This window comes from Notechis scutatus, chromosome Z (genome assembly GCF_049901735.1).
Source record: "Notechis scutatus isolate UNSWTSFEM ecotype Mainland chromosome Z, rNotScu1.2, whole genome shotgun sequence".
Lineage (NCBI taxonomy): Eukaryota > Metazoa > Chordata > Lepidosauria > Squamata > Elapidae > Notechis > Notechis scutatus.
The window spans coordinates 61,850,472-61,874,297 of record NC_142025.1 but is presented as its reverse complement, the minus strand read 5'-3'; the positions used below and the strand labels follow the sequence as shown (position 1 = coordinate 61,874,297).

The window sequence follows — 23,826 nt, the reverse complement described above, 5'->3', positions numbered from 1 at the left end:
GCCTTTTTCTTCATCTAACTATTGATTGGATTAAGGTATACAAGAACCTGAAGAAATTTTGTCCTCCCTTTTTTTCCCTTTTTTAAAATCATTATTATTTGGCTTCTTTTTTCTACTATTTTTATTTTGAACTATAATTGGTTACTTCACAATTGGATTAAGATTTTGAAGAACCTGAAGATTTTGAATTGCTTAAAATGAGTAGGAAATTTACAGCTCCTGGTTCTTCAACTTCTACTTCTTCCTCTCCACCATCTGGAGGACAACATTCAATACAGACAATGTTAAAGCAAGAAAAAGAACAAGAAAAAGTGTCTCTGCAGATGATTATGCAAGGAATTCAAAATATTCAAGCAAGATCAGAGAATATTGAAAAGAGAATAGAGAACATTGAACAAAGAAAAGAGAACATTGAACAAAGAACAGAGAACATTGAACAAAGAACACGGAAAACCGATGAAAAAGTGGAGAACATCCAACAAATGATGTTGAAGTATGATGAGGGATTCCAAAAAATTGAAGAAGAAGATAAACAAAGAGACAAGCAGATTGGAGATATTGATAATAGATTAATGGTGGTTGAACAAGATAAAAGTGGTATGTTGAGATGGGAGATGGATAGATCAGAATTCTATCTTAGATTCCAAAATGTAGAGGAAGAAAAAGGACAAAACTTAGCTGAGATAATGATAGAAATACTGGCTGAAGCCCTGGAAATAACTCAAGAGAAGATGATGGATGGAATAGATGAGGTTTTTCAAGTTTTCACAAGATATGCAATGAGAAATAGCTTACCAAGAGAAGTTCACATTAGATTTACAAAGAAAGCCATTAAAATGTAAATATTGCAAGTGGCAAAAGAGAAAACATTGAAATACAAAGACAAGGAGATTGTGGTCTTAAAACAAATACCCAGAAGTGTGAGAGAGATGAGAAGAGAATACCGATTCCTGACTAAAATGCTACTTAAAAAAGAGGTGAATTATAGATGGCTGATTCCAGAAGGTTTAATGTTCACATGGCAAGAACAGAGGTATAGAATTGACTCAATTGAGAAAGTGGAATTATTTTATACAGAATTTTTTTGGAGGGAAAAAGGAAGAGGCAGAAAAAGAGATCTCACTAATTGAATTCCAAGAGGACTGCCAAATGGCGACTGAAAAAGAAGAAGGTGCAGTAGGTGGAAAGGTGGAAGCCAAAGAACAACGTGAACTAAGATCTATGAGAGCTGCTAAACCTAACTATAAAATATAACCATGGAAGAGAAAAAATTGATTACAATTAATATAAATGGACTTAACTCAGCCGTTAAAAGAAGGAAAAACTTCCATAAATTATAGAAATTAAAATTTGATATAATTTGTCTAAAAGAAGTACATATTAAAAAACAATATGAACAATTGTTGGTACAGCCAAAATTAGGGAAAATATTTACTTCCTTGACACAATGTAAGAAAAGAGGAGTGGTTTTATATATTAAAGAGACTACCCCAGCAAAATTGATCTATACCAATGATGATGGAAGAATACTAATGGTGGAAATAATGGACAATAATATGAAAACACTCCTGATTGCAATTTATGCTCCGAATGACAAACAAGAAGAATTCTACAAAAAATTACATATGAAAATAATCAAACTGGACTATGCTAATATAGTTATGATGGGAGATTTTAATGGAATTGTAGACAATAAATTGGACTATACAGCACAGAAAACAATAAAGCAAAACAGAAAGACTCTTCCTAAATCTTTTTTTAAAATGGTAGATAAAATAAACTTAAAAGATACATGGAGAGAAAGAAATGCTAAAACTAAATAATACACCTTCTATTCAAATAGACACCTATCATGGTCCAGAATAGATATGATATGGATGTCAACAGAATTAATAACTAACATTCAAGAAATAAATATTGAAACAAGTACTTGAGCAGATCACAATCCAATGACAATTAAATGGAAAGGACAAAAAAGAAGATCTAGATGGACGTTAAATAATACTATTTTAAAGGAAAAAGACTTCACACAGTGGATGGAGAAAGAATTGGCTTTTTTCTTTAGAGAAAACAAAAAAGAAGATACATCAATTCAGAATGTATGGGATACAATGAAGGCATATGTTAGAGGCTTGATAATAGACTATACAAGGAAAAGGAATACTATGAAAAGACTAGCCTCTAAGGCCTTAGAGGATGAACATAAAAGACTTGAAAAAGAGCTACAGAAAATGCTACAGAAAAAGGACATCAAGCTAAAAATGGATATAATTAAACATAAAATGGGTCAAATAGAAAAAGAAGAATTAGCACAGAAAATTAGAGGTGCTAAACAGAACTACTTCAAAGACGCAAACAAACCAGGTAGATGGTTAGCATACAAATTGAGAAAGGAGAAAGAATCAAGGAAAATATTGCAATTAATAGATGGCCAAGGCCAAGTTTGCTGTGGTAGTAAAGAGAAGAAGGAAATCATTCGAGACTTCTATGGGAAATTATATATGCAAGATAATATTGATGAGGAAAGAGTTAAACAGTACTTACAGAATGCTAATTTACCTCAGATACCTAAAGAGACTGAAACAATGTTAGAAAGCAATATAATGATGGTGGAGTTAACTGAAGCACTCAAGAAGCAAAATAATGGAAAGGCACCAGGCCCAGATGGACTTCCGGCAGAATTTTATAAAACATTACAAGAATCGTTGGATCTTCCATTGCTAGAAGTTATGAATGAAGTTATGTTAAAGAAGAAGATACCTAAATCATGGTCAGAAGCCTATATTACACTTATTCCAAAAGAGGAGGGCGATCCATTACAAATTAAGAACTATAGACCCATTTCTCTACTAAATGCAGATTATAAAATTTTTGCTTCTATATTGTCAGAAAGACTTAAAAAATATTTAAATAATTTTATTCATCCTGATCAAAATGGATTTCTGCCAAAGAGGCAAATTAAAGACAATATGAGAGTAATCTTGGACACCTTGGGATATTACGAGGCACATCTTGAAAAACAAATGGCTCTGATATTTCTAGATGCACAGAAGGCATTTGATAATGTGAATTGGCGATTCATGTTATTACTGTTGGAACAGATGGGTTTTGCTAGAAAATTTATTCAAGCAATAGAAGCTATATACTATAAGCAAACGGCAATGATAGAGGGAGAACTGACAGACTCTATCAATATAAGAAAAGGAACAAGACAAGGGTGCCCATTATCACCGTTGTTCTTTGTGTTAACTTTGGAAGTGCTAAACAGAAATATTAGAGATGAAAAGAATATAAAAGGAATGAAAATCAAAAAGGAAGAATTTAAGCTGCAAGCATTTGCAGATGATCTGGTTTTCATCTTAGAAGACCCTTTAGAAACAGCATCAAAATTAATAGAAAAAATAGAGACATATGGAAAGGTGGCTGGTTTGAAAATAAATAAATATAAGACAAAGATCTTGACAAAGAATATGCTATTAAGACAAAAGGAAGGACTGGCAGACTTATTGAAAATTCAGGTCACGAATAAGATCAAGTACTTGGGGATATATTTGACAGCAAAATGTAGTACATTAAAAGAGAATAATTATATTAAACTTAAACAGCAGATAATGCTAGATCTGGTGAAATGGGAAAATTTACAATTGTCACTAATAGGGAGAATTTCAATAATCAAGATGAATATATTACCCAGAATTTTATATTTGGTTCAAACAATTCCAATTAGGCTTGGAAAAGATTACTTTGAAGATCTAAATAAAATTGTGTTGAAATATACATGGCAAGGTAAGAAAGCGAGAATAAAGTTAAAACTTTTGCAAGATGCTAGAATTAGAGGAGGAATTGGTTTGCTTAATTGGGAGTTGTACTATCAAGCTACAAATCTGATGTGGGTTAAGGAATGGATAACACTAAGAAATACTAGATTGTTGACATTAGAAGGACATGATCTGTTGTTGGGGTGGCATGCTTTTTTATGGTGTAAAGGAACTAAAACACAGGGGTATTTTAGAAGTCATTATATACGGGAGTGGTTAAACTGGGAGAAGATTAAAAGACAATGTTATTTGAAAATTCCAGTCTGGTTATCGACTATTGAAGCATTTTCTTATCCTATAATATACAAAAAGGAACAAACAGTTAGATATGGTGAAATATTGAATGAAAAGGGTGAACTCAAATCTATACAAAAACTAGAGGAACAAGGTATAAAGATGAATTGGTTTTCATATGCGCAAATACATTCAAGGTATGATAAAGATTCTAAAATGGAAGGTTTCTATGATAAATTGACTGATTTAGATAAGATTTTGATAGGTACTGATGAAAAGGTGATTAAAAAACTGTATGGATATTTATTAGAAATTAAATTAGAAGAAGAACAAGTTAAAGAAACTGATTGCTTGGGGGAAGAATTTTGGATATGGGATCGATTTAGAGAAATGGCAAAAATTGTGGTCTCAAAATTATAAAATGACAATGTCAACAGCATATAAAGAAAATTTGTATAAGATGTTTTAAAGGTGGCATTTTCCCCTGACAAGAATAGCAAGAATGTTCAAGAATAAATCCGAAAAATGTTGGAAATGTCATCAGACACCTGGCTCATATTACCATATGTGGTGGACTTGTGCGGATGCTAAAAAATACTGGACTAAAATCCGCATGTGGTTGGAAAAAATGACAAAAAAACATATAGACTTGAAACCAGAGATATTTTTATTGGGAATTTTACCTGAAATATATAGTAAAGACTTGAAATACCTGATTGTAAATGTATTAACAGCGGCTAGGATTGTTGTTAGGGATATACACCCTAGCAGAACGTGCAACGGCAGTCTAGCAGACAGGCAGATATGTGAGATAAAAACGTTGTAGTAGCTTACACTCAGTAAGACAGATACACTGTGCAAGTTAAATAGTTTTTTATTCCAGCAAGAGTTATAGCATAGTCAAATAGTCCATATGTCATACACTAAGTTCAGTCAGTCCGGGGGTTAATCAGTTTGCAAAGTCCAGTGTCGAAAAAGAGTTCATTAAACTTACAATCAATCAGTCCAGTGATATATCTCTTTTGCAGTCAGAGATATGAAGAAAAATCAAACCCCTTTTCTTCTCTCAGCAAACACGCAGTTATCACCATCAATCCATTGTCAGCATTCCAGTAAAAGCCAGGGCAAACAGTGAGCTCTCTTGCTAAAAACTGGAAAAATGAGAAAGTACCATCACAGGAGGAAATCATTAAGAAAATATTGGAATGTGCTGAAATGAGTAGATTGACAATTAGAGAACAAGAGGATAAACAATTTTATAAAATTTGGGATCTTTTCTTTCAATGGTTAGATAATAAAATACAGTAATGAAATATGTAGATTTTTGGAAAATAATAAATATATAAAGATGTACTTCTTTCTTATTATAGCTACAAAATGATTTTAGGATAGATTTGGGATGATAATATGAACTGTTATAAAATAAACTAAGTAAACTATGATTATCTTGTAAAACATGAATGAATAAAAGTATAGTCAAATGATTGATTAATAATGATACTAAGGTATTTAATTTTTGATTGAAAATATGAGATTATATGCAATGTAATTGTAATTGAAGTCTACGAAATGGAAGCACAAAACAATTTGTAAACCAACCGACACACTGTATGTACACATATGGAAGATAGCTTTATGTTTTTATGTTTTGTTTGTTTATGTTTGTTTTTAAAAACCAATAAAAAAATTTTTAAAAAAAGACTGGACAGCCATTTCTCTGACTTGGGTTCCCCCCCCCCAAGGTCCCTTCTAAGTGTTATTTTGTTATTCTGACACCTTTCCCAGGACCTCTACTCAGAGTTTGGCATCTTCAGTTTTCCTGCCTGAACAGGGGGTTGGACTTGAAGACCTCCAAAGTCCCTTTCAACTCTTAAACATGCATGTATTTATGCTCTGGACTATAGATATTGTATGCATGTATTGTAAACCCTAAAAAATACATGGGCAAGGAAAGGCAGTAAAATCACTCTAGATGTAGGGACAGTGTAAAATATTAATATATGATAAATAATGGAACAATTAAAAATAATAGTACAGTTTTCTTCTCTCTCCCTATTTCTCTTTCTTTCTTTCTTTCTTTCTTTCTTTCTTTCTTTCTTTCTTTCTTTCTTTCTTTCTTTCTTTCTTTCTTTCTTTCTTTCTTTCTTCCTTCCTTCCTTCCTTCCTTCCTTCCTTCCTTCCTTCCTTCCTTCCTTCCTTCTGTCTCTCTCACAAACTGCTCCTGCTGCTGCTGGGGGCGAAAGAGTGGCAGCAATTCTCAATCCTGTTTCTTGCCCTGTGCCTGCTGCTGCTGCTCTTTTGGGGAGGCAGGGCTGTGCGTGTGAACCGCCGCCACCCTCTCACCTCCAGCAGTGGCAGGAGCAGCAGGAAGGGCAGCGTTTGCTGGCTGTGCAGTCAATTGCCCCATGTCCAAGCTGGACAGCATGCTGGAACCTGGAAGAGCAAGGGGAGCAGAGCTGCCATCCCGAATGGGTGGGTGGTGGTTTTCCTTCCTTCCCGCCCGAGCAGGTTTCTTGCACCATGTGATTGGGCGAGTGCCGCATGGTAGCTTAGTCAGCCAGCCAAGTGCGGGCAGTGGGAGAGTCTCAGCAATGTCAGGGAATGGGGGGGGGGGGGCTAGCACATCTTGCAGGCTTACCTGTGAGCAGTCAGATCAGGGCTGCTCAGTTGGGGCACAGGCACCACATGGTCCACGGCATGCCACATAGGAGGTCAGGAGTGACTGGGTGGGGCAAGCATCAGGTGAGTGTGGTGAGTGAGCATTGGGTGGCTGGGGCAAGTGAGCAAGCGGCAACTGGGCGACTGGTTCGGAGGCGTGGCCAGCCCGAAGTTACTACCAGTTCGACAAACCATGCCAAATCTTTGCTTCCAGTTCGCGTGAACCAGTGTGAACCGGCTGAATACCACTACTGGCTTGGACACAGAATTGTTGCTGATCATATACAATTGGAATATCTGATTGTCTCAAAAATATGTGGCTGTAATCCTAAATATTCTTATCAGATCATAAGCTCCATAGATCTTAAATATTTATAACTGTATTGATAGGGCTGCAGTCCTACAAAATGCAGTGTAACTTTTTAGAATAGATATAAATTCAAGTTACATAACTCAAAATTTTTCATTCAATCTCATTTGACTTCTAGAATATTCTTGCCTTTGATCTGTTCCAAAGGAGAATGTATTTAGTGCTGTGTATCACTGGATTTTAAACTGATCGGAAGCAATTTATAGATGATTTATATTTTACATTTAAGCATAGCATATTAACCAAGAATATATTTCACTGGAGACAATTATTATGTGCCCAATGCTTGCATAATTTATGATGGCAAATGGAGTAGGTGTTAATGTGCTAATTTGTGCTACAAGAATTGTAGCAGTGAATTCAATTATAAATGTAAGAAAGATTTCCAATATGTATTCATAACATGACTGATAAAAGGATGGATTTCTAAACTTTTGCAGGTTCTTTTGTTGGGTGAATGTAATGTTTTAATAAAGAGGTGGCATTTTTAAAATATGTGAATAACCAGATTAGCCCAAAAGTAATTTATTCTTTGATTTGGTTATGTTATCAAAAAAGTTGACTAGAGAAATATTTGCATGTTAGATATTATGGCATTCAACTCCCTTGCCTAACAGTCAGCTATAATGGGACTTCTGCTACAATATCATTTACATGATCGGAAAATCCTCATTTCATTATATTAAATAAATTAGTCTAACAACAATCACTGCTTATTTAATGGGCTATGTCTGTCTTTTGAACACATTATGCAAACACCAATTTCTTTAAGAAATCCATAGTGCTAAGAAAGGCCAAAGGAAACAAAAAAAAGAACAACCAGCAGGAAGGATGGACTTGACCTTAGTGGAAATAAGCATGCTTTTTGGAGACTTGAAGGGCCAGATATCCTGGAGGTCTGTCTGCCCTGATTGCTAAAAGTTGACATTGCCTTGAGGACAGTGGTGTATTAGTGATGATCCTAATGAATAATCTGTACATTTATTTCTAGTTGTATTTTCCTGTCCACAAAGTAATATATAACTAAGATATTGTTGAATAAAGATGTTTAAGATGTATGTGAATGCAATGTCTAAATATAATGAACATTTAACAAAAAGTTGATTGGTGCAGTGGCTTAAAACAGTGTCCAACATTAAATATGAATACTGTATGGATATTAAAGTCTTTGATCAGCCATAGGAAAGGATGTGTGTGTACGCCCATTCATTTCTGATTTTACCATCAATGAGAAAAAAAATGAAAGTCATTTGCTTGTGACAAAAACATGAATCAGTATGAAACAACCAAAGAGTCTTTTAAAAATCACTTTATTGCTTAGTATCAAAAGAAATGACAATGATTAAAGGCCATTGTAAATTGAAACTAATATTAATATTTATCCAATGAGGCAGGAATGAAAGAGAAATTGAACTAAGAGAAGCAGTTAAAATAGGACAGAATGACAGTATATTGCATTGAAATAAACTATAGAATGTACAAATGATTGTATAATATTATCTAGTCTTTGCATACCAAAATACAATGTAATCATTTGAGGAATCCCCTAATTCTGGTTAGTGGTTTGAAATCAAACAATGAAATAAAGCAGGTTATGTTAATAGTGTCTCTTCTGTACTGCTACTTTGCCACAGGCAAATGTTTAGTAACTGGTAAACTGTCTGGCTTCCCTTTTCAAAAAATAGAATAAAATAAAATGCTTTCAAATAAGGACGATTTAATAAATGTTTCTAGCATTAAAAGGATCATTTATTAAAATTTTTCCTTTGGGGTGGCTTTATTTAAGGAACAAGTATAAGAAAATTGAATGGCTATCAGTACCATGTAATACCATTCCACAATTCTGGAAAAGGGTCTTTTCAAATGAGTAAATGATAAAATCTTCAAAGCATTCATGATGTTCACACACACAACATCTTCTCTGGTAGCAAATGCACATCAAGAGCCAGTCAGATATTGAACCACAAACCAAGCTGTGATTTTCTTTTGGGTCATAAGGATCTCAGATCAGTATTAATAAAAACAAGACACTACTTATTCTTATCTTTCTAACAAATGTAACAAATGTATCCTAGCATGGTTAGCGCAGGTTTCAATAGATTCTAGTACATTTTAAAATCAAACAAGGAAACCATAAATTAACAAGGGTTTTAGAATTTCTCAAGAGTGCATTGTAAAATTTTCTGAATAACCATATGTTCAGTGGGGATAGAAGGTAATTTCCAGCATTGGGCGAATGCCAATCTGGCTGCGGTTAAGATATGAATTACAATATACTTCGATTTTTTGGGTATTTGTTTATCGAAAATTCCTAGAAGGAAGGACTCTGGTTTGTACTCAATTTGTTCCTTGGTTATTTCCTCTAGCCAGCGCCTAATTTTTTGCCAGAACTCCTGGGTTTCCTTGCATGACCACCACATATGGAAGAAGGTACCTTCTATGCTTTGGCATTTTCAACAATTGGGGCTCGTGTTGGGGTGCATCTTCGCCAATCTCGAAGGGGGCAAGTGCCATCTATAAAACATTTTATATGCGTTTTCTTTATAAGCTGCTGATTTCGTGATCTTAATGTTCCTGTTCCAGATCCTTTCCCATTCTGCTAGGGTAATGCTCCGTCCCACGTTTCTGCTCCATGCAATCATATTTCCTTTGACAATTTCTTGTTCTAATTCAGTTTCTAATAAATGTTTGTAAAATTTAGATATATTTTTTTGCTCGGTCCTAATAGGATTTTGTCTAATGTCTGTAATTTATTGTAGATTCCAAATTCCTTAATATTTTGTTTGTATTTACTATGAATTTGAAGGTACACCCACTGATCAATTATAAATCCTTGCTCTTGTAATTCTTGTCGTGTTTTCAGTTTTCCTTGTGGATCTAATAAATTTTCGTACTTAATCATTTTAGTTATATCCAAATTATTAGAGTGTACTATCGCTTCCATTGGAGATAGCCAAATCGGTATTTTTAGATAGAGTTTTTTACGTACTTTTTTCCAATTGGTTAATAGAGAGTCCCTGATAAGATGCCTATGGAAATATGATTGCCTGGGTTTCCCAGTTTCCCACAGAAAAGCATGCCATCCTTTTTGCATATCGTGGCCTTCTAATATTAGTGTTCTTTTGTTGATTATATTCACCCATTCCTTTATCCATAGTAGGGTGGCTGCCTTATAATATATTTCCCAGTTTGGCAGGCCTAACCCTCCTCTGCTTTTCAAATCTTGTAGGGCTTTTACATTAATCCTAGCTTTTTTCCCCTGCCAAATAAATTTCAGTGTTATCTTGTTTAATTCCATAAAAAATTTTTTTATTTAATTTGATTGGAATTGTCTGGAATAGATATAGAAATTTTGGCAGAATATTCATCTTAATCAGAGCAATCCTGCCCAATAAGGAAAGTTGTAATGTACTCCAGGAATCTAAATCTTTCTTGGATTGTTGGAGTAGTTTGTCATAATTGTTTTCTTTTAATGATTTGCTTTGTGGAGTAAGCCAAATTCCTAAGTATTTAATTTTTTTTGTCACCCGTATTCCCATTATTGTCTCCAGTTCTTTATTCTGGTCTCCTGTTAAATTTTTAGACATTAATTTCGTTTTTCCCCTATTAATTTTAAATCCTGCAACTTCTCCAAATCGTTCTAGTTCTTCTAATAAGATATGTCCTTTTTCTATGGGCTCCTCCAGAAAAAAAACCAAATCGTCAGCGAAGGCTTGTACTTTATACTCTTCTGATTTAATCCTCAGTCCTCTAATTCTCGAATTTTGCCTAATATACGTCAGAAGAGATTCTAGGGCGAATATGAAAAGCAGAGGAGAGAGAGGGCAACCCTGTCTTACCCCTTTTTCTATTTTTATCGGGCCAGTTTGTTCCCCATTTATTAGAATATTTGCCTGTTGGGTGTGGTAAATTGTAGTGACGACGTTTTCGAATCTAGTGCCGAGGTTCATCTTGTATATTTTTTGAATTAAGAAATGCCAATTTAAATTGTCGAATGCTTTTTCAGCGTCCAAAAACATAAATGCAAATTGTTTTTCCGGATGGGCTTCATAGAATTCTGAAATGTCTATCACTGTTCTTAGATTATTCTTAATTTGTCGAAATGGGAGAAATCCATTTTGATCTTCATGGATATGTGTGTTTAAAACCTGTTTTAATCTATTGGCTATTATAGAAGAGAATAGTTTGTAATCTGCATTCAGGAGCGAGATTGGTCTATAATTATTAATACGTCTATGGTCTAGGTCCTCCTTCGGGATCAGCGAAATTAAGGCTCCCCTCCACGAGTCCGGCATCTTGGCTGCTAGGAGTACCTCATTGAATACTTCCAGCATCAGTGGTCCAATTTGTTCTATGATTGTTTTGTAAAGTTCTACAGGTATCCCGTCCGGTCCTGGCGCTTTATTGTTACTTTGCTTCTCTATTGCTGACTTCAGTTCGGACCATGTTATATTTTTGTTTAATAATTCTATCTCTTCCTCTCCAATTGCTTTATCGTTCGCTTCCTCTAGGTATTTCATTATTTTGTCCTCACAGACTTCTTCCTTTTTGTATAATTTCCCAAAGTATTTGAAAGTGATCTCTTTTTTCTTCTCTATCTCCTCTTGCAAATTGCCCCTCTCGTCTATTAATTGGTGTATTATTCTTTTTTCTTTCGTTTTTTTAAGTTTGTGGGCTAGCCATCTCCCTGGCTTGTTTGCATGCTCAAAATAAATTTGTTTGGTCATTTTCAGACTAATCTCCAATTTTTCTTGTTCCAGTAAATTTAGTTTATGTTTAGTTGTTATTAACTGATTCTGTATTCTTTGATTTTTGGGGTTCTTTTGTAGTTGGGTTTCTAAATCCTTAATTTCTTGTTGTAAGTTACTTTGTTGAGCATACTTTCTTTTATTTCTCATAGCGTTGTAAGAGATTGTTGTTCCTCTTATAAATGCCTTCATTGTGTCCCATATATTTTGTTTCGAAGTTAGTTCATTATTATTTTCCTTTAAGAAGAAGTTCAGTTCTTCTTTCACTTTATTAGTATATTCTTCTTCTTTTATTAAGTGAGTATTAAGAGTCCATCTTCTCTTTGGTTTTCTTCTACCTCTCCAGGTTATTTGAATTGGGTTGTGGTCAGCCCAGTCGTTTGGTAAGATTTTGCTATCTTTGATTTCATTAATTAATTCACCATTTATCCAAGCCATATCTATTCTTGTCCAAATTTTTGTGTGGGTTAGAATAATAAGTAAATTGTTCTTTTTTGGGGTTTAGTTTTCTCCAGATATCTACCAGATTCAGTTCATTCATCATATCCTTACATGGCTTCGAAAATTCTCTTTTTCCTTTTTTATTCTTACTCATGTTACTATGATCCTTCCGGTAGTCAGCAATAGAGTTAAAATCGCCAATCAGACAAATATTGCCTTTTTCGAAATCTATTATTTTTTGGTGGAGATGTTTGAAAAATTTACCTTGATCATCATTTGGGGCATAGATTACTACCAGTAAAAATGTAATGCCATTAATTGAAGTTTGTACCACCAGAGTTCTTCCTGCGCCAAAATGGACAAACTAACCCAAGCATTAAAAAATAAAGAATCCTCATCCTATTACAACAATTGGAATCCTTTGTATAATTGGCTAAACCAAAGATAGATCACCTCTAGGAAAACTATGGCCGAGGGCCTACAAAGCAGAGATAAAGAAAAGCACTGCCGACGATATTTTTGAAGAAGAAAGGATCTTACAGATGGTCACAAAATATGGTTTTATTTTAACTGTTTTCCCTACTCTACCCTTCCCCTCCCTTACTCTTCCCTTTTTCCTCTCTTAGGCTTTCCTCTTTTTCCCTCTTGGCCTATGCTAAGGCCTGTTTGTCTTTTTGTTGTACATAACTTGTAGTTGTGTTGTGCTTTTAAAGGTAAAACTAATAAAGTATTTTTCAAAAAAAAAAAAAAAGAATTTCTCAAGAGTGATCATACTGGATTCTCCTTAAGTGCTATGCAAATAGGTTTTATTCAGCCTCAAGGACAATCTCTCATTCACTTGCAAAAAAGAAAAAGAAACTTCAACTGGAATCTAAAGGATGTTGCTTGTATTGGGTGTCAAAACAGAATGTGAAACAGCCAAAATTCTGGCTTCTGTCAGTGGCTGTTATCCCAAGGCAGTTATTTCTGTTAGACTTAATAGAAGTTTTATACACATATATGACTTGGTGTTGCATTGTAGCTGGTTTGTGCTTTCAGGTGAATTATCAAATATTCGCTGTTTGAATGTGTACTCATTTTTCAAAATGTCCTGGTTAATCTATTTTTCTTTCAGCCTATATATTTTTAATCTGTGGATATATGCTTTTTTCATTCTGAAGGGAACTGACTATCCAAAGAAACAAGCTCATTGTTGTATGTATATGCATGTATCCTCAAATGTTCACATTCACATACGCACACATAATATTTAAAAATAGAAAATTTATTTAATATGTTTGCAACTAAATTTCTTGCTACAAGCAATGTTCTTCTTTTGGCAATGACATTTAATGGGCTTCTCTGGGGAAAATGTTATTCATCAGTTGCATAATCAGAATTTACTTCTATGAACTGCAACATATTTGTAGGTATACATGCTCACCAATTTAACCTATTTAAAGGAAACCTTTGGACTGCAAGGTGATCAAACTGATCAGTCCTAGATGAGATCAACCCTGACTGCTCTTTTGAAGGCCTGAAGATGAAACTCAAATATTTTGGCCACCTAATGAAAAGGAAGGACTCACTGGAGAAGAGCCTAACGCTGGGAACAGTTGAGGGCAAAAGAAGATGGGGATGACAGAGAATGAGGTGGCTGGATGGAGTCATTGAAGCAGTAGGTGTGAGTTTCTTCACAGTGAGATACCACTCATGTAGATGATTCGGTGCACCTCGGGCCACGCAGGCATTATAGAGGTCATCACTCAGCCCATCCTTGAAGCAGCTTACCCGAATATCATCTGGCCAGTTTATATGACACGCGAGGTCTCGGAATTCTTCAGTATACTCTGCCACTGGCTGCCGTCCCTGCTTTATGACTTTAATGTGATCATGTGCTTTGTGATCTGTGAGGGAGGCCTCGAATTGCTGTCACAGGGCCATCATAAAATGGCCAAAATTCCACAGTTTTGGTGTGTTGGCATTATGTAGGGTCACCATCCACCTGGCAGCGGCTCCCTCCAGGGCTAGGGTAACAACTCGCACTCAGGATCCTTGGGTCTGGAAATCCCATCCATACTCCTGCATGTACATGAGCACCTGTATCACAAAGAATCCCAATTGTTGCAGATCTCTATCAAATGTCACCCCAAGAGGGGAGTTTTTCTTTCCAGTTGCGGGGTTTGGGGCTGGTTGGGAATGAGCCCTAGTTGTGTGCACCGCCCAGGAGGAGGGTTTTCTGAGCCTCCAGCTGCTGCTGCTGTGCCATCCATGTGATTGGCGGGTCCTGGAAGAATTGTGATCCTCCTGGTAGCATCCGCGGCTGCTGCCATTTCAGCACCCCTTTGCTGCCATTCTGGCTCCTCTTGGATGTTGAAATTTTCCAAAGTTTCCATCACCAACTGGGTTATATGTCTCTCCAGATGATCCTTCCTCAGCAGTGCTTCTGTTAGTTCCTCCTGGTCAGAGAAGGCTTCTAGCTCCAATTTCCACCCCAGCTTTCAGTTACTGTGGGTGAGGGTGATTCCTCCGGTTCTCCCATCCCAGCTGTCTTTCTTCCTGATGCCAATCAACCAGTGGAGTGTTTTCCAGGGTCACCTCATCCTCTCTGATGGGGTACAGGAAGCAGGCATCTGGCTGGGTGATGGTTGATGTCTCCCCACCCCCCCGCATTCAGCTTCTCCTTGCTCCCTGCTTTGCTTGGACATGGTTTGCAGGGTTCCCTTGGTAGAGCAAAAATTGCTTCTTTGGGTTGACCATTTTTCAGACGTTGCTTTCTCTAAATATTGCCTCTCCTAACTTAAAAAAGTGAAGACTCTTCAAAAGAGTATTTCAAAAGAAACCTTTTAATAAGCAAAAGTGACAGCAATACATTCAAAGCAACGTCTGAATACCCTTAGGCAAGACAAGTAGAATTAAAGCAGTAGAGACGCCTCTTTTTAGCCAGATGTGGATTCAGCCAATTCACAGGTGTGAAGATGTTATTGTACCGGCCGCTCTGAGAAATAGATAAGCAGGCAATCCCATGGCCATCTCTGCTGGCTTTCAAAATGAAACAACCCACAGGGCCCTCCCGCCTACTACATTCCCCAAGAGGTGAGAAAATCCCAGGGTGCTTTGGCGTCAGGATACAAGTTATAAAATAGCAATTGTCACAGGCAATAGTAATAAATTGAATTCAAGCCCCCCACCCCTTCTCCCAACTGAATGGTAGTATCGCTTTTAGGGATATGACAATGGCAGAGAATGAGGTGGCTGGATGGAGCTACTGAAGCAGCCAGCATGAGCTTAAATGGACTCCAGGGGATAGTTGAGAGCAGGAAGACCTGGAGGAACATTGTCCATGGGGTTGCGATGGGTTAGACATGACTTTGCAACTAACAACAACAAAAAAGAAACCTGCAGAGAGCTTAAACTGGGTAGCAGCTTGTTTCCCAAACTGATGACTACATGTTTCACTTAAACTGCCTTTTAATAAAAAAAAATTAAAAGTCAGAACCAAATGTTATCCTGATTCCCTAAAATGGGGAACAATATTTTAAAGGCCAGATTCATATCACTTATTTCAGCCATCAAATCACAGTTCAGAGAAAAAGTCTGAACCTTTCCTAGTGAGACACATATCAAACAACATTGACTAAAAGTTCCTATCAGTTTTCTTAAGACATCTGAACAAGAGAAAAGCAGCCTTACAGGTCAATTGCCTGTTGCCAAAGGGTAACAATTAGTAGCTTTGCTCAGGAAAAAAATGAAACAAAATAAAACAAAACCGACCATCAAGTTTAATTTTTTACTTGTCTTTTTAGAAAAGCAGCCCACCCCTCCCTTAAGATTTACACCACCTTTATTTGGTTCTTTCTCTATTAATACACTTTGTTATTGATCAACTGTTTGTTGCTTCGAAGCAACTAAATGCTTGATAGTGGTTGGTCTTTGTAGTTGTCTTCTGATTGCCCTAGTAATCTCCAGGACAGCTTGTTTGGGTAGACACAATGCAAAATGAAGCAAACAGGTCTTGCTGGCGAAGCTTTGCTACTGTACTGCATTTGCTGACCGGGCAAATTTCAGATGTCTTCTAAGACATCTATTGGGACAAAGCCCTTTTTCTTCCCACTGCATACTTTGATAAATCCATCTTGTTCCTTTTCTGAAGTTATGCAGATCTGAAGATAAACAATGGAGAGAACAGTTAAACATTTCTCACACTCAAACACTACTTTTTATTATGTAACCCAAATAGCTACTGCATAGATGAGACAACATGCTGTAAATAGACTGACCTGAACCAGGCTACCCAATTTCCAGCCCTCTTTTAGATTTCTTTCATGTTTGCAAATGGTATGAAGATGGAAACTACTATTTTCTAAATATAAGTGTTCAGTTCAGGTGCTATTAGGGATGTCAAACTGGCGGCCCACAGGTCGAATGCATCATGCACAGACCATGTCCACTTCAGCTCCGCAAAGGGAAAAAGTCATGAAACATCACGAGAGCATATGACACTGCGAGTTTGACACCCGTGTGCTATATATTGTTTTATTTATTCATCATATTTATTAGCCATTTTTCTTAGTGATAAGCCATTTCTGTGATAAAAGCTATTATAAACAAGCAAATGACTGTTTACTTAGTTTTAATTAGTTGCAATCTTACCTGTAAAATTATATATAGTTTGCATAACTTTAACTCCATGGAACTTATATGTTTAATTAAAGCACTGGATTCCTCTTGCTAGCTTGAGATTGTTGTTAAGTTTTTCTCAAGAGCTAGGTATATAATATTCCCTTTGATGGCTTATGTATTAATCTAATCCTAAATTCCTATGAGTCCAAAGGTAAGTTATGAATAAACATAACTTCAGCTGGACATGTCCATTTTATATGCAGGTAAAAATTAAACAAAAGCTACATCCCTAACATATCTCATACAATGCATCCCTAACATGCAATTATGAAGAACATAGTCTTCATCTTTGGGTGACACATGCACAAAAATAACAACTTTCTTCCAAAAGTATGCTTTTAAAGTAGTTTCTTCTGCTTTTTCGTTTAGCCAATCAGAATTATTTTCCTGACAACATGCACAAAGTACATGAAGAATAAAAAATTTTTTTCTTAAAAGTCATCTGTTTTCAGAAATCTGCAACTTGCTGTATCCAAATGGAACTTAAAAATAATAAATCTAATTTTTCAAAGCATAATAAAGAAAGGGAAATCAACTGGACTCAGTTTCAGAGATAACAACAGCCAGCCATGTATATATGGACTTCCGTTTCTGGGTTTGTTGAGTGACAACTGTTCTTGTGGAGCTCTGTGAGATTCAGCTGATTTCTACTGGTCTAGAGTTCTCCTGAGGGGGAAAACGTCGCCTTGTAAGGGTGACAATAAGGAAGGGTGTCTGTGAATGGCAGTTCATGTAGCTGGATCCAGGAGAAACTGTTAGGAATGATAGTCACCTAACAGTTGGGTTGGCAATATATAAACCAGGATAGTTATCTAATACTGTTTGTATCTTTAAGAGAACGCTGAAATTGTGATTGGCTGAGGTTTCCCCAATGGCCATAAGATAGAGCCAGAAACCTGGTTTATTCTCTTCTTGCATTTCCCTACTGTCTTTTGCCTGATCGTCATTCTACTTGGATTGCTGTGAGTCTTGCAAACTGTTAGCAAACTCCGTTTACTAAACTTTGTTTATGATCCTGGACTTCGTTTTTGGATTATCCCTGGACTGATTGTATTGAATACTACCTGCTTTAACAGTGTATGATTTGGACTGTTTGTTGGACTTGGTTTACCCGTTTACTGGAAGTAAACCTACATTTTACTATTCAGTGTATCTATATGCTGCTTGTGTGTTATTCAACACCACTCTCACTACGTTTCCCTGAGTGCACTCATTCTCCTAATGTGGAATACCTCAACACTGGTTATGGGCCCAGTTCATACCAAGCTCAGATAAATGAGAGTTAGTGTGAATATGCAGTACAATATTAAGACAGCTGTTTACTGTTTAATTGTGGGTTACTGTCCTGATAAATATGGCACAAGACCCGTCAACAAGTTTATCACTGATAACCTGGTTGGATGGAACAAACTATGTTTCCTGGTCTATGAAGTGCAGTCTACTTCTGTGTAGGGAAGGGTTATGGGCTGAAGTTCAGGATCCACCAAATGTAAATGCTTAGGATCCAAACAATGCCAAAAAGTTAGTTGACTTCAAACGGAACAACGAACGAGCTCTTTGTATAATTGGTCTAACACTGAGTGACCAGCAGCTAGTCCATATTCGTGGAGAAGAGTCTGCTGCTAGGTGTTGGGAGAATTTGAAGAGGATTTACGTTCGTAACAGTGTAGGTGCACACATACATCTTACACGTAAACTGTTTAGAGCACGTCTTCTGAAAGGTGGAGATATGTTAGCTCATTTGAACTTCATGAAAAGAACTTTTCAAGAGCTACATGAAAAGGAACTGATTTTTTCAGAGCTGCACCAAGTTTACATCATTCTTTCCTCATTGGATGAAAGTTATGATTATGTATCTTCACTGGAAGTCCTGACCAGAAATGAACTGACATTAACTGACATAACCAGACGATTATTAGAAGAGGCAAGAAGAAGTCTGGATATAGACCAACTGAGAGAGAAACAACTACAAGAAGAGGATTTGTTTTCAACTGCCTATACTGTTAGGAAATGTTTTTCTTGTGGGGCTAGGGGACATATAGATAGATTCTGTAAGAAGGGAAAACAACAGAATACTGGTAATCACCAGAAGGCTAAGAAGAATGTTAATTTAGGTATGTCTAGCAATTCAACTGTAAACCATGATTTGTAGGTAGTTGATAGTGGAACATCGCAGTGCATTACTAGAAATAGGTTTGTAAAGATGTCTACAAGTAAGAAACATGTATCATTGGCAAATGGATGGAAGATGAAAGCATCTGGTGAAGGTACTGCATATTGTTCATGTGTAAATGAGCATTTATCTATGTTATATGTACCTAAACTGAAATTTAATTTGTTATCAGTAAGGGCTTTAGTTAACATTGGTTATGTAGTAATCTTTAGGGGAGAACTGTATAATAGAGAAAGAGGGTAAAAATGTTACTGCTACTTTAGAGAATGATTTATATGTTATACATGATGACCAGTTGCAGATGGCTAACTTGGTTTATAACAATGTTAAGCCACATGACAAATGCATACATTTACTGCATAGACGTCTGGGGCACATTAATTTCAAAATGCTGAAACAAACTGTCGAATTGTCAGAGGGAGTAAAATTAAAACCCTGTAGCAAGTACTTAAATTGTAATGCATGTAACCAGGAGAAAAGCAAGGTTACTCCAGCAAACAGACTGAATGGGTTTAAGACCAAAGAACCTTTAGAGGTTGTGTTTGCTGACATACTTGGTCCTAAGAAACCCAGTTTGGGAGGTGCCTGCTATGTTTTGAGTATAATGGATAATTACAGTACGGTTTCTGCTACCTAATGAAAAACAAAATAGAAATGTTCCAACATTTCTTTAACTGGCTAAGATTTGCTGAAAGGAAAATGAGACATAGGGTAATTACATTAGTAACTGATAACGGGATTGAGTTTATTATTAATAGATTCCAAACGATGTTAAAATTAGCTGGTATCGAACATAAGCATTCTGCCCCTTACAGGCCACAACATAACTTGTTTATAGAATGAAGGGGGTAAACGTTACAAGCCATGGCTTGCACTATGTTATCTGATTCAGATTTGCCTGAAACACTGTGGGGTGAAGCCATAATGTGTAGCAACCATGTGTTAAAAATGTGGTGAACACAACAACTGGTGAATTGCTATTCACTCGGTGGCATGGCAGAAAACCAAATTTAAGTTATCTACACACATTTGGAGCTCCAGCATGGGTGCATATTCCATCACAAGTAAGACTTAAAGGGCAACATAGAGCTAGGAAATTATTTTTTGTAGGTTACAAGGCCAACCATAGATCGTTTAGATCAGTGGTTCCCAAACTTTTTCAGTCCACGGCCCCCTTTGTGCTACAAACTCATCCTCGATGCCCCCCACCCAGGGGTGGGATTTAAATTTCTGTGGCGTGGCCTAATTTGAGGGTGTGGCTTGCTGGTCATGTGACTGGCTGGCGTGGCTTGCTGGCTGGGTGTGACTTGCTGGTCACATGACCGGATAGGTGTGGTTTGGTGGTCATGTGACTGGGTGGGCATGGCCAGGTGACTGGCAAACCAAATACAAGTGATCCTCACTTAATGGCCGGTTGTTTAGCAAGTGTTGTAATTTATGATTGGCCTCCCCAGAGCTACTTGACCTGTTTTTGGAGTTTTGACAGTCATTCACACACATACACACACACTCCCTTCTAACCCTGCTGGAGCAGGTCATTGGACTAGAATCGGCAAAGCATCTCTGATTAGATTCTAGTAGTGAATAAAATCTAATCAGAGATACTTTGCTGATTCTTGTTGATTTGTTTTATTTTTATTTCTTTATTTTATGTTGCTGAATTGCCTTGACATGTGTGTTCCTTCTTGTGCACAACCCAGAAGCTTTTGTTATTCTTTGCAGCAAAAATTACCGACCTCTGGCTTTGCTTGACTTTTCAAACATGCCACCACTGCTGAGTTTTAGGTGCCAGACCTGCAGGTCCACCCCATTGAGCTCACTGCACTGGAAGGACCTGCCCAAGCAAGTCCGAGCAAAGCAGTGCACCTAGTCAATGGGGTGAGCCTGAGAGAGGGAAAGAGAGAGAGAGAGAGAAAAGAGAGAGAGAGAGAAAAAGAGAAGGAAGAAAAGAAAGAGAAAAGGAAAAGAAAGAAAAAGGGACACATGAAGAAAGGGGGGATTGAAGGAAGGGACAGAAAGAAAAAGAAATAAAGAAGAAGGGAGGGAGGAGAAAGATAATGAGATATCTATTCTAGTCCAATCACCTGCTCCAGCAGGGTTAGAAGAGAGAGAGAGAGTGTGTGTGTTCTCCTTGTAATTTATCAGTACATTTTGGTTTTGCCTTCTTCAGAATTGGCACTTTAAAACATTGGAGAAAAGCAATTTTTTAGGGTGGAGATCTGGTCCAATGGATCCTGTTTAAAGCCTCAACAAAATGTGAGAGCTTCCTGATAGTCTTGACCATGTTTTGTCCACAAAACCTTTAATAGAAGCCAAAGATGTTTCAATGTGGAAAGATGTTTCAATGTGGAAAAGGGCCTCAGTCTAAACTAGGCCTCATTTCAATCTGATACATCAGGTCTCTCTCTCTCTCTCTCTCTCTCTCCCCTCCCTCCCTCCCCTCCCAGACTGGCTTTGCTCTACTTTCCCAATGTGCCTGCAAGGCAGGCGCTTCGAACATGGATGGATGGATGGATGGATAGAGAGAGAGACACACACAGAGAGAGAGAGGTAGGTAGGTAGGTAGGTAGATAGATATATTGGTAGATAGGCAGGCAGGCAGGCTGGAAGACAGACCTTTTGGATGGATGGATGGATGGATAGGTAGGTAGGTAGATAGATAGGTAGATAGATAGATATATTGGTAGATAGGTAGGTAGGCAGGCAGGCAAGCAGGCAGGAAGACAGACAGACCTTTTGGATGGATGGATAGGTAGGTAGATAGGTAGATAAGTAGGTAGGTAGATAGATATTGGTAGGTAGGTAGATATATATTGGTAGGTAGGTAGGTAGACAGAAAGACAGGCAGGCAGGCAGTTAAGTAGGTAGGCAGGAAGGCAGACAGACAGACCTTTTGGATGGATGTATGGATGGATAGACAGACAGAACGCGACAATGGTGGTACTTTGGGAATGTAAAGTAAAGCCGCCGTCACTGCATTTGAGACGCTGGCTCCGGAGTGGTGCAACAGTCAATGGGGTGAGCCTGCAGTGCCGGCACCTCAATGCCCCCTGCCGCTTTTAGCACCCTCTGCCAGCCCCTTGGGGGCGCTAAGAGGCGGCAGGGGGCATTCGAGGTGCCGGCACTGCAAGCTCACCCCATTGATTGTTACACCGGAGAGGTGCAAGGGGCTCAATGGGGTGAGCCTGCGGAGCCAGCGCGCCAAACGTAGAGGCAGCACATTGTGAAAGTAGAGCAAAGCTGCCTGCCCTGGGCTTCTTCAACCTTGCCCTGCTCCAGGAAGGAGGGAACAGCACCACCCTCTATGACGTGAGTGCCCCGAGAGGGGGGCAGCTTGGGAGGCTGATCCCTGGCAGGAGGGTCACCCTGTGAACTTGCTGTCAGGCACAGAAACTACAAAGAGGGGCGGGCTTCACTGAGCAGGATCCTGGATATTGGGCTTGTGGTCAAAGCCCCCCTTCCTCTGCCTCTCCTAGGCCAGGGGTCTGCAACCTTAAACACTCAAAGAAAACAAACAGAAAACAAAACACCAGGACCCCCAAGACATGGGTGGGCGTGGCAACTCAATGTCACTCCCACTGAGTCACATGACCCCCCAGGTTTTGTGGTTTTCTGTGTTTTCTATGGGTTCTCTCTCCTCCCTCCCTCTCCCATCTCTATCTTTCTCCCTCTATCTCCCTCTCCCTCCTTTCCTCCTCATCTCTCTTTCTCTCTCCCTCTCCTTCTCTCTCTCTCTCTCTCTCTCTCTCTCACTCGCTCTACCTCCCTCCTTCTCCCCCACTCCCCACCCCCTTCCCAACTCCCACACCCAGGGAATAACTGTAAGGAAATTTGGCCACGCTTCTTTCTGTCTCTGGAAAGATACAAAAATAAACCTTGCATTCCAAAAGGAGTGACAGTCAGGCTGTTATCTCACAGTGCTACGAGGTTGCTGCCTTAGATCGCTGCTGAATCCTTCCAAAACTGGGCAAAGTCAGAGAGAGGGGAGCAGACAAAGCTGAATTGAGCTGAATCTCTCTCCTCCCTTTGTATTTCTCTCTGTGTGTATGTGTATCTCGCTCTCTCTCGCGCTCCCTGTGTCTCTTCTCACTCTCTCGGAAAGCCCTGCGTGCTCTCCTTGGGGCTCTTCACTGTCCCCTTTTCTTTCTTCCTTTTGGAAATCTGGGCTGGCTGAAGAACGAGAGGAGGAAGAGGGGGAGGAGGGAAGCCTCCACCGCGGCTTCTGCTTGTTCCTTAGCTAGCCCGGATTTCCAAAAGGAAGGAAGAAAAAAGGATAGCAAAGAGCCCCGAGTAGAGCATGCAGGACTTTCTGAGAGAGTGAGAAGTTTCTTTTCTTTCTTCTTGGCAAGTTTTTGGAAATCCAGGTTGGCTGAGGAATGAGCGCAAGCCCTGGTGGAGGCTTCCTTCCTCCCTCTCCCCTCCTTCTCCTCTCGTGCGCACCTTCCAGGCCCCACCACAGCCGGCTCCATGGCTGTTCGCTGCTCTTGCAGCACCTATGCAGCACACTCAAATTTAGTGCACTTTACTCCATCCTCTCCTCCTCCTCCTGGAGCCCATTACAATGCGGCGCAGCGGAGCTGCCGCATTCGAGGCGCCGGCTCCAGAGCAGTGCAACAGTCAATGGGGTGACCCTGCAGGGCCTCGAACACCCCCTGCCACCTCTTAGCACCCCCTGCCACCTCTTAGCACCCCCTGCCAGCCCCCTTGCCTCTTAGCAACCCC

At 38.3% G+C, this 23,826-nt stretch overlaps 1 protein-coding gene across 4 annotated transcripts in view; it reads right to left on the bottom strand.

Annotated features, from left to right (window-relative positions):
- Positions 1 to 15,078: 15,078 nt before the first annotated feature.
- STAC (SH3 and cysteine rich domain) overlaps positions 15,079 to 23,826 on the bottom strand; it is a 204,331-nt gene continuing 195,583 nt past the window's right edge. For all 4 annotated transcript variants that reach the window (XM_026679525.2, XM_087948050.1, XM_087948051.1 and 1 more), the window contains exon 11: positions 15,079 to 16,411. In XM_026679525.2, the coding sequence (XP_026535310.1) occupies positions 16,313 to 16,411 (99 nt within the window). In that variant the 3' untranslated portion in view covers positions 15,079 to 16,312. The remainder of the gene's footprint in view (positions 16,412 to 23,826) is intronic.